Source organism: Pundamilia nyererei, unplaced genomic scaffold (genome assembly GCF_000239375.1).
Source record: "Pundamilia nyererei isolate P.nyererei 1_Seehausen unplaced genomic scaffold, PunNye1.0 scaffold00426, whole genome shotgun sequence".
NCBI classification, from domain to species: Eukaryota; Metazoa; Chordata; class Actinopteri; order Cichliformes; family Cichlidae; genus Pundamilia; species Pundamilia nyererei.
Window position 1 is genome coordinate 296235 of NW_005187827.1, and position 11953 is coordinate 308187.

The window sequence follows — 11953 nt, forward strand, 5'->3', positions numbered from 1 at the left end:
CATTTTGAAACCACACGTCACTCACTCGTATTCGCCGTGGAGCAGCGTGACATCATCGCTTTCCATGATGCGCTGGGACTGTCTGCTTTTCTCTAGCTCCAGTTTGTGAGCTCTCCTCATTGCCACAATAGCTGTCGAGAAGCAGAACTTACTTTCAGTACTGCCTTGGTGGAATTATTCCTATCAGGCATAACTCTAATATAGCATTCTTACAACTAATTAATCAAATGTATTATTAATTAGTATTAAACACAACTTAGCAATAAAAATGTTTTGACAACAGTGCATTTATGTTCCATGTTTTCTTGCTTGCCTGCCATTGTCGCGGCTGTCTCCTCCTGCAGGAGCTGCTCTTTCTCCTTCAGAAGTTCAGCCACCTCCTTCTGATGCTGCTGCTGCAAGTCTTCTATCAGATCCCTGTGCATTTCCTCCACAGCAGTCAACTCCTGTTCACAGGAAGCCTATAATGATATTTAAAGGTAGTTGTTGTGCAATATGAGTGGCTCTGTGGTGTGACGGTTTTCACATTTGCCTAATAGGTTTAATTTTAGGAAGATACCCAAATCCATCGGGTGGTGTGTCAGCAGGGGGAGGTAGCTGCTGCGACGACCTTTGTGAATAAGAGAGCAGCCAAAAATAACTTTTGTGCTTGATATAGTCTATATACACTCAAAACGGCTTTCTTAAACATGACAATGAGTTAACTGTACTCAAATGGCCTCCACAATCGCCACATCTCAATCCAGCAGAGCACCTTTGTATCAAGTATTTATTTATTGTCATTGTCAAAGAACAATGAAATTGCATTTGGAGCTTCCGTACAACCCGTTAAAATAAATAAATAAATAAAATTATAGTGTACTATAAATTATAGTAAAAAACAATTTTCCACAAACTGCAGACAATTTTTTTGTTTCCTTGCCAGCTTTAGTCAGGCATTGGAAAAATCTCATTAAATACATTTTTTTTTTAAATCTACCAAGATACAAATTTTTATACCCTATAATTAGTTTGGGATTTGGTGAAGCAGGAGATTCGTGTCATGGATGTAAAGCCGACAAATCTGCAGGAAATGTGTGATGCTGTCACATCAATAGGGACTAAATTTACATCACTGTGAATCTGTGCCATGATATAAGGCAGGTCTGAAGGCTAAAGCATGCCCAACTCTGTACCAGCCTGGGGTACTAACTAAAGTGGCTGATTATTATATATGTAAAGTGTAGAGAAATCTACACCAGCAGCCATAACACTGAAACCAGCAACAGGTAAAATCAGTATCATTTATTTATTTAGAATTCAATGTTCTGCTGAGAAATCATGAATGCTGCGGTATATTCATTGACTAGCTGGGACCACATCCTCATTTAGATTTAACAGCATTTCTAATAGGTAATGGCAGATGGAGTAAGCATGAATTGAGGGGAAGGCAGAAGTCAGTGCTGATTTCCCAGGAGGAGGGAAACCAAAATCAAGCAGGTGGTTTTACAGTTGAGGCTGATTGAGTGATTGTATTTTTACTTTTAAGAATAGTGTTTGTTCCATAGTTACATTGTAGCCTTGCTAATTCTGATGTTACCCTAACTGATTTAAGGCTTCAACTAAGTAAAGTAATGAATAAAGTGATGAAAGTAGAATTTGAACTTGATAGAGAAAAATTAATCTGTAAAATGAATTTTAAAAATACATACTTTAAGACTAATTATCTCACGTGATGCAAAGTCTTGGTTACCTGAATGTTTTCCAAATCTTTCTTGTAATTCATTTGGATCCCAAAGTCCTCCTCTGTTTCCCGCTCCATCACACTCTGCTCTGGTAGACAAGATGTATTTGGGATGTAAAGAGGTGCCTCTGTGCAGGATTTGCTCTGTTTCTCTCTGGAAACACAGGACTTGGTGTAGTAGCCATGTAAGTGCTTCATCTCCTCTTCGTGGATCTGCTGCAGTTCCTTTATCTTCTCCTGAAACTCGCCTTCCAGTTTTTCCACTCGTTCTGCATGATAATCCTCAATCTTCTGTATGTCTTCTAGGAGTTTCTGGTTCCCGGTCTCTACTGATATTATCTTCTTTTCAGCCAGCTCCAGTTCTTTTCTCAGCGCGCCGTTGTCTTCTTGAAGCTGGCATATTGTGTCATTTAAGGCCTCCTGCTCCTCTATTCCATCGTTGCGCTGCTCTTCCAGTTTGTTCACGTCAATTTGAAACTCCTGCTTTAAATCCATGTACATCCGCTCTGACAAATAAATTAACTTTGCGTGGTCCAGCATACATTTTAAGTCAAAGGCAGCAGCTTCCTTCCCTCTATGCTCCATGTCATCACCACCGACAGGTCTGCTGTCACCAGAGTTTACCAGGCAGAGCTGGTGTAAAAATGTAGCCCTTCTCTGCAGCCGGGATATTAGCCTCTCTAACCAGTCTGGCTTTTTCTTTTCCTCCATTTTTTTGTTATCTGATTGGTCCTCTTCTTCTGGTTCTTCCAAGCCCCTGGCATCTTCCTGCAGTCTCTCCTCATAAGAAGCCAACTCCGAGGGACTGATATCTGCCAGACCCGTCATTCGGTCCTCAGCGTCTTTGCTGTTTACTGGAGTCACACCCTCGTACTGTTGATGAATTTTTAAGGCAGCATAAATTAGCTCCTCTTCAGCACAAACTGTACAGATTAAACTTTCTAAAAGTTCATCGCTGTCACACCCTGTTCTCTCAGATCGCATCCTTTCTTGTGCTTTTAACGCTATTCTTCGAGCGATTATGTTTTTGTACCTTTGTGCCACATCCCCCTCATCGTTTCTTGATATTGAGGTTATCTGACCATGTTGGCTCTGAAGGACAGACACAATTTTTTCTACTACGAATATTTCCCTCATTAAACACCTCTCAACACTTCCACCCTCATCCAAAGAGGACCAAGTATTAGTCGGTTTACTCATGTTACTCTTAGCCCCGGCTGATTTCTCTTCATTGAGGATCTTGCCCTCTCCTTTGCTGACATTATATGATTCATGCTGGTGTTTCACTGCATCTTTCTCTCCTTGCTGAAGACAGGCAGCGACCGTAGCCAGCTGTTTCTCCAAGTCTGGAATATCGAGGGGACTAGCATGAAGTCTCTCTCTGCAGGCCTGTATGATGTTCTGAGCCACCTGAAACCTGCCGACTAGCATCCTGCAGCGATTCTCTGTCTCTTGGGCAAAGCGCTGGCTCTTCTTGGCCTGATTGTGAAGAAGTAGACTGAGGTGCTGGGTAGTCGCTCGACTCTGGGTCAGCTGGGAGCAAAGCTGGGGGTCCCGGCAGCTGATGTGACTCTGGTGTTCCTCCAGCCTTTCTGTGATGTCTCTTAGCTTCTCCTCCGTTACATAAAGCTTGGTTTCAAGCAGCTGGATTACAGACATAAAGCGCTCTGGGTCATCTCCTGCAGTGATGAGGTATTGATATGATTCATCCAGTGATTGTGGGCCATTTTCTGCAGGTTCTTTAGAATTCATCAGGCTGACATCTGCGATATTGGACCTGTTAGACAACTGGTAACTGTCTATATCCTTTTCCATGATATGCTGTGTTGCTTGCTGTTGCCTCTTGTTATGCTGAATAGTCTCCGCTGAGTTATCCTGCAGCTGAGAAGAGGCACAGGTGCATGCTTTCAGCACCTCATTCAGTTTCACTTCCGTCTCCTCCAAGCTGTTACCCAAGACTTCCATCTTTAGCAAAACTTCACTCAGCTCTTGCTCCTTCCTATCAAGTTGTCTCTCATATCCTTCTCTTATGTCCTGCGTATCAGACTCCCTTTGCTGCAGTTTTCCCAGTGCCACCTGCAGTTCCTCACAGACTCTCTCATACGTGTGCTCCAGGTTGTAGTAGTGCGTTTCTTCTGTTTTCAAGCGCTCCTGCAGCTTGCCCACCTCCCTGTCTGCCTCTGCTAACTGATCCTGCAGCTCAAGGCAGCGACGATCGAGTTGCTCCCTTTCCTCCTGGAGTCGCTGTATGGCAGATATTGTACGTGCCAGCTCTTCCTGAAGCTGCCGTTGTGCCACCTCGATTTCTCTCGTCCACGTCTGGGTCTTAGTGAGACTCTCCACCTGCTGCTCAGACCTGTCCAGTTTCTCCTGGAGATCTTGTGAATGCTGCTCAGCCTGCGCCAGGCTTGCCATCAAGCTCCGTCGCTCCCTCTCCTGACTTGCTTGAAGAAGCATGAGGTGCTTCTGTAGCCGAGCATCTTTTTGAGCCTGAGTCTCTTCATAGTTATGAAGCTTTGCTGACACCTCATCAAGATTTTTCCGCAGCTTCTCAGCCTCCAGCTGAAGGTTTTGGTAGCTATCTAATTCCTGCTGAAGCTGTGTCAAGCGAGACTCGGACTCCCTCCTCTGCTCCTCGCTGATGTTCAGCTGGGACTTCAGTGAGGCCACACAGCACTCCCACTCCACCTGCCGCTCCTCAAACCTCTGGCGATCTTGCTCGATATGGGCTTGTGCGAGTGCAGTGGCGTCACCCGTAACCAGCAGCTGAGCTTGCTGGGCTAAGAGATCTACTCTTCGCCGTAGTTCTGCCTCTCTGGCTTCCTCCTGACTTCTCTTTTGTGCTTCCAGCTCAAAGCGAAGGTCCTGATTTATCTTCTGCAGTCGCTGTAGAGCCAAAGATTGCTGTGAAGATGAGTTGGTGTTATTCTACAAGACAAAAGGTTTTGATTAAGAGAAAACTTTATATTGTATTGTATTGTATTGTATTGTATTAGGGCTAGAAACTCTGACAGAAAAGAAAAGTTAACGTTTCATGGATGGAATCTGCTGCTTTAAAGCATTTTAACTTGGAAATTTGCTCAACATTTAAGGATGCACCGGAATATGAACTGAATATCACTACTAGCCAACAATGCCCTTGCTAATTGATACTATCATGGCATTTATCAGTGTCCATGGCTGATGGTTAACTGCTAAACTTCCCTGGTTTTGTTCCAACAAAGAGGGAAATCACTATTTATTTAGTTATTTATTATTTGTTTATTTATTTTTAATTTAATCTTTACCTTTTATTTTTCAAAGGAGACCTGCCAAAGAATCCACACCAGTATGAAAGGAAGTCAACAAGTAAAAAGCTACTTTCGACTGTTGCATTATTCATGAACAGTCAGCACAGCACACAGCTCAGCACGTTTGGATTGACATATTTTACAGAACAAGCTGCCTGCATGTAAATTATTTAACTGTAATCAAGCGCATTTAAAAAAGCAGCTTGTACATGTGTTTTCTTAACAGATACATTAAGACAGGCCCTATTTCAAACTCAGCCTAACCTTCCCTTTTTTCAAGTGCTCAATATGCTCTCTGAAGGAAAGTCTGCCATCGGGCTAGATATATGTCACGGTCCCGGAGTCAGATTTTGACTTCTGGACTTGCGTTTTTGAAAGTGTAATATAACGATGTCTCTCTGAATATGTTGTTTTCTAAGTTATAATAAGTTTTGTGTTTGAGCTTCAGTCTGCTGTTTATGTTCTTTGTTCTAGTTTCTGTGAGTTTAGTTTCATCTTTTGTGCTTCCTTTCAATATCCTGTAATATTGTGTGTGTGTGTGTGTGTGTGTGTGTGTGTGTGTGTTTGTGCTGGCCTTTCCGCATTGCTCTGATGAGCTTCTTTGGGCAGCTTCATAAGGAGGCAACAGTGGGTTAGTCTTGCTGGGTTGTTGCCTTGAAAGCAGACAGTGAAGCTCTACTCTTGCTCTTGTTACAGTTTGGAATTATTGTTATATTCAACAGTCTGTCCCTGTGCACGGAGTCAGCTGTGGTGAGCTGACTCGTGTGGATTCTGGGAGAAAATTGATATCATCTAGATTTAAATAGAAGACTTAAGGAGTCTCATGCATTATACCTGTGCGCCAAAGCAATCCCTTGAATGGATCTCTTTCTCTCTTTGCAGCTCGTCCTGCAGATTCCTGTTTAACTGCTGGAGTCGAGACAGTTCCCTCTGAGTTTGTTCCAGCTGATAAAAAAAGAGTAATAAACTGGATGTGTTCATTTATTCGACTGATTCATTCATTCATTTTTCTTTAGTAGATTAAAGATATCTGTATTGATATTTCCTAAAAATGCAGACCAAAGATCAGACTTTTGTACCTATATAAGTTGGACTCTGCTTTTTGGTTTGATGCATAAGAAAATATATCACGTGTGTTCTTGTTATTGTGGTGGAAATGCAAATACAATCTCACCTCTTTGACAAGTTGCCCAGTTTGCTGCTCACATGCCAGAGTTTCCTCAACTTTTGTGCAATCACAGGTGCTGTTTACCTGCTGGTCTTCCCTCTGGAGACTCTGTTTAGTCTGATATTCACTTGCAGTCTGCATGTTCAAACTGTCATTCACCACGTCCTTTGGCAGCACCACTGAGCTGAGACTTTGGCATTCTTCCCACCCTTTGCACAGAAGACCACATGCTTGTTTGTTTTTTTTAAAAAGAAAAGTATATATATATAATATGTTAACATACATTCTGTTAGATTCATATTTATGGCATGTGTCAGTATAACTAGATATGATTTTAGATTTCACAGCAGATCATTGAATAAGTTACCTAAGTCTGAGTTCGTTTAATGGCTCACCTGTTTGTGTGGTTCCACTAAGAAACGAGCATTGGTGAGCAGCTGTGCCCTCCTCCTCCACCTGGGATGGAGAATCGGTAGGAGCTGGAGCACCAGGTGAGCCAGGGAGAAGAGACAATGAAGCGTTTCCATTGACTGAGCTCTGCACTCTTTCTACCTGCACTTTGGAGTCCTCTTTTTCCTGCTGCTGATGTGAAACTTCTCTCTGGTTGCTCATTCCATGTTCTTGCAGCTGCTGAGTCTCCGGCTCTGAAAGAGAGCTGTGAGTACAATTTAAGTAAATTCATCTACTAAGCTTGATTATAAGTATTTAGACTATCATAAACCTTCCAAAAATCATCCCATACCCACTAGAATATATATTAATATAATGCAGCACTCCAATGATGCAGCACTTATCTTTTAAAAAAGTCTACCTTGTGTTGTCATGTGTAAAACTGGGCCGCACGTTCTTGAACACTGCGTGGACCCAGTTCCGTTTCATCCCAGCAGTCATTGCACACAGCGTGTACACCCCGTCTGTGGTCTGTGAAAGTGGACACAGTTTTTATCACCGAACCTTTAAGGATTTTTTTTGGCTTAAAACGGTTTCCCACTGCAGTGACACCAGTGTCTTTACTTAAAATGTTGGATGACTTTGTTATTTTTCTAGAAAACTTACAGGGCTGTGATAAATTTGGGTTTTTGCATATTTGTCACATTTTAATGTTTAATATCAAACAAGTTTTCCTCGAAATAAACGATCATCACTTAAAAACTGCATTTAATATTTCCTCAACTTATCTTGGACTAATATTAAAATTTGTTTAATGATCTGAAACATTAAAGTATTACAAATGTATAAAACAAATCAAGAAGGAAGCAAATAACAAGCTGGATTCTTGCTACCCAGCCCATGCACTAATGCACAGATGTTTGCCCTTTATTGTCAGTTTTGTTTTATGCAGTAACTGCTCATTTAAATGGTAAATGGCCCAAGGACACAACGACCGAGACTGTCGGAGCCGGGGCTCGAACCAGCAACCTTCCGATTACAAGACGAACTGCAAACTCTTGAGCCACGATCGCCCACATTTAAGGGCAGTAATGGGAGTTGTAGTGTAATAAAGGTGTTGTCCTTTCTCAAAAATAGTGAATGGTGCAAAGCCAATGACAGATGCCTGTGGCACAGATTTAATAACCTGAATAACTCCAGCCAGGACCATTCCTACTGTCTAAATATATAAATATGGATATTTAAATTCTTGGGTTTGCCTTTATGTGGAGTGATTTTCAACCCACTATCATAAGATATTTACAGAATGGTCTGTAGCTCATCAGCATGAGCGTGTTAAGATTTAAACAGAAAACTGTCATATATATATAAATAAGATCTCAAAATTAACAGTACCAGTTTCTTTGCTTTGATGCAGTGATGGTGTTGTGCACTGGTGGAAACCAAAGAGGAGGAAGGCTCTGCTAGCTGAGGGGAGCTGCTTGTTTTCATTCTGTCAGCATTATTTCCATGGCATGGCTCTTTGCTACCTCTGATTAAAAACATAAAAGGAGATGGACAAAACAGGAAATACTGACTGCAGACCATGTGTAACATTTATTTTTCATTAGAAAAACAGCAGCATTTCAGCGTTTTAAATAAATTTAACCAAACCTGATTTTCTCCAAAGAGGAAGACAACCGACTAGAGTTCAGAGTCTTCTTCCCAGAGGCTTGTCCTTTCTTAGCTTGTGACTTCCCTAATGCACTGTCTGACTCTGACATAAAGGCAGCAGTGAAGATAAAAAACAATCTGTGAGTCCTTTTCAGTGTATTTATCATTATTTTCTTTCTAAATCAGCAACTTCTTCATCTTTAGATTAAGAAAACTATTTAGGAAGTTAGCCTTAATGGATAGTCTGAATATTTATTTTAAAACTAGAAAACTAGACACAAAGATGAAACATGCGTGGAGTTACCTTCTCCGGCAGATTTCTGGTCGAGTCTGTTGAGAGAGCGGCTGCTTCTCATGAAGGGAACAGCAGAGAGGGAGGTGGTGTGGAGGGATGAAAAGCTTCGGCTGCTGCAGAGGCGGGGACCTGCTCTGGCTGTATGGGATGCTTGTCTGGCAACCGGGTGACCAGCAGAGCCCGGGTGGCTGAGGCTGCCTCTTTTCAAACTCCCGCCAACTTTACTGACAGCTGCAGTTAAGTTGCTGCCTCTGCCCAGGCTGCTGCTCCGTCCGCTGCTGACACCGGCTTTAGACACACTGCTGCCGGCCTGCTTCCCTCCAGGTGCTGGTAGTGATGTGAGGTCCTACGTAAGTGATAGAGAGAGAAAACGGAGCCTCAGTGGTTGTGTGAGGAGAAATCAATCACAAAATGATGAAGTTCTGCATGTTTTTCACTTATATCTCATGTTCACCCTCCCATCCTAACTTCCCGTCTTTGACACACACAATGAAGAGCACAATTTAATCCTGATCGGAGCTCTTAATTTGCTTAAGAACCATCTGACGACACTGCAACCATGAACACGCACACACACACACACACAAGCTGTAAACTTAATCACACTTGAGCGCTTGAGCGCACTCAGAGAGCCAGCAAATCTATTCCAGTCTCAGTAGATGCACCCTCACTAACTGCAGAGGTAATGAATCTGCGGCTGGATCTCACGACAGAGAAATCAATTAGAAGATGCTCGACTAAGTCCTGACTTGGCGATATGTGCAGGTTTTAACTGCACCATGTTGATCTTTAGCCATTAATGGCTACGTAAATCAAAATCAAATGAAAAACAAAAAACATGCACTCAGTCTGAGGGAACTGTGCGTGGTTACACAGTCTGAGACTAAAGAAAGGGGTGCTGTTTCAACTGTAATGTGTATCTGCTGCAGATGATCAATACAAATCATAAAAGGAAATACTTGTTTTGTTTTGTTTGTGAGCATAACACAGCACATTCTTTCACTAAAAGCTTGGCAGTGCGGTTTAATGTCAAACTCATTTACATTGTGGCCCACATACAGCCCACACCTCCCAGTGAAACACCCCTTTCCATCAGTGTAAAGTAGTTAAACTGCACATTTAATCCCCGAGTTATCTAAATAGAACAAAAAAGAGGTGCACTTGCAACAGAACGGCTCGTTTTTTTTACATGATAAAGAAATGTTGCTGTAGTTAATGAAATACATCTGTTAGCACGACTCTTTAGGCTTAAATTGTAAGAAATAAATGTTAAAGCTAGCTTGTTGTCAAGACAACCCTGTAATTTTAAAACAAAACATTTTGGTAATTCACAGAAAATTTCTTATTAGATTTATTTATTTTACTGTGAACACATTTTTAAAAAAATTCTATTGTAGATAGTGAAAAAACAGGAACTTTTCTGCAATTTCATTCATTTATGTGCTCCTTTAAATTTTCCAAAAACATCCAGTGGACTGGATTCGAGTATTTTCCGGGATACTTCTAGCCTCCAGGCCTAAGGCTTGCTACCCCTGATCTAAGGTATGTGAGGAAGGGTTTAAAAAGGATGAGACCAGTGTCCTGTCAAACCTAAATTACAATATTTAGATGTTTGAAAATAACTTGTTGGATTATAATCTGTAAACATATTTTAACATATAATAATCCCCGTAATGACATCTATAAAAGCAACACTAAATGATTTTACTGAGAGTTTTAAACCTGCACTTACCTTTCCCCCTTTCTTCTGTGTGGGATTGTTGGTCTTAGTGTTCATTGGGGTCTCCTGCCACCTGCGATAGATAAGATTAAGGCAGCTTCACATAAATCCTGGCAACAGACAACCTGAACTTTCCCAAAACACTTATTTAATGTTGTTGTTTTATTTGGTTACAAAGATAAAGATACTACCTTTCTTTTTCATATTACTAGTTTCACAACAGCTGCATTGATATTATATTTTACTTGTAAGAGAGCTTGTGAAATAAACCCAACAGCACACAGCCAGTGATGACTGCTGCTGGTCAAAATGATAACCTGCGCAGATACTTTTATTCATGAAAACATAACGATGAGGCTCACATGCCAAGTAAACAGCAAACATCAAACTAGGTTTGATTCATGAAAGACTATGAGGTTAACAAGCATAACGATGTAACAATCTGCTAAAGTTTTTACTTTAACTGAGAAAAAAAGCCAAAAATTAGAAGAACTGTTGTATAAGGTACATTTAGTTTATACCTGTCTTCATATCGACTTGTTTTAATGTAATAAATAAGTAAATAGGTACCTACCTTGGCTTCTTGGACATCATTTTCAGTCATACAAGGTTAACACCCTGACAGAGACTAACTAAACGCAAGAACTTTTGGCTCACATTGTGATCTGTCTGGTAGATGTGAGCTCTGTTTTACTCTGGCAAGATCACGAGAGAGAGAGAGAGAGAGAGAGAGCAAATCACATACAGGTCTGTACCACAGAGTCCCAGAGAAACACATCACATGCACACGCACACGTAATCCCACAGCGAGTTGGCAAACTCCATTAGAGTTTTGCAGGATTAGGTCAACAGCTTAACTGGATTACTACACAGTAATTTTAGTGAAGTTAATGTAGACTTACATTGTACTTATAGCCTACTCCTGATGTCTGTCAAGTATTCCTCTCACATAGGCACAAGTGTATAGTGGAGAAAAACACACAAGCTCAGTTTGTGTCCTGGGTTATCGTCCGCTGACTGTACGCTTGATGTGCTGAAGACGCGCCTGCCACTGCGAATCCCTGAGCTGTGACCTGACCTGAGCTATCAAAAGCAATTTCTCAGACACAAACACCTGTCTGGATAAAATCCCTTCTTGTGTGCAAATGTGCCATTTCCCTCTTTAAGACAAATTCTATATCTGTTAAACATATTTTAAAATATCACACCATGAAATGAAAGCTAAAGTGCCATAAATAAGTTGTACGGGGGGAAAGGTGTAACTGTGATACAGTTATAATAATAATAATAATAATATCTTTATTTGCACGGCACTTTTTTAAAAACAGCTCGCGCTTCACAGTTTGCATGAAATCACACATTTAGGATGAGTGTACAAACAGATTGTGAAACACAAGCTCTTACATTAATTCCTACATGCACACTTTAGAGTTTCAGCAGCTGTTTAACACAAATCACAGATGCAGCTATACTGTGCACACACACACACACACACACACACACAAAAAAGTATTTAGTCAGCTGCCGATTGTGCAAGTTCCCCCACCTAAAATGATGACAGAGGTCAGTAATTTGCACCAGAGGTACACTTCAACTGTGAGAGACAGAATGTGGGGAAAAAAATAAATAAATCCATGAATCCACATGGTAGGATTTGTAAAGAATTTATTCGTAAATCAGGGTGGAAAATAAGTATTTGGTCAATAACAAAAAT

At 41.2% G+C, this 11953-nt stretch overlaps 1 protein-coding gene across 1 annotated transcript; it reads right to left on the bottom strand.

Moving 5' to 3' along the window:
* Nucleotides 1-21: 21 nt before the first annotated feature.
* LOC102202185 (myosin-9) lies at nucleotides 22-10884 on the bottom strand. Its single transcript, XM_013916011.1, has 12 exons — nucleotides 10814-10884; nucleotides 10252-10312; nucleotides 8529-8865; nucleotides 8225-8327; nucleotides 7967-8102; nucleotides 6993-7102; nucleotides 6577-6836; nucleotides 6188-6390; nucleotides 5848-5958; nucleotides 1733-4651; nucleotides 314-461; nucleotides 22-131 (listed from the first exon to the last, which is right to left on the bottom strand). The coding sequence occupies exons 1-12, from the start codon at nucleotides 10831-10833 to the stop codon at nucleotides 22-24; spliced, it is 4518 nt and encodes a 1505-aa protein (XP_013771465.1). The 5' UTR covers nucleotides 10834-10884.
* Nucleotides 10885-11953: the final 1069 nt, after the last annotated feature.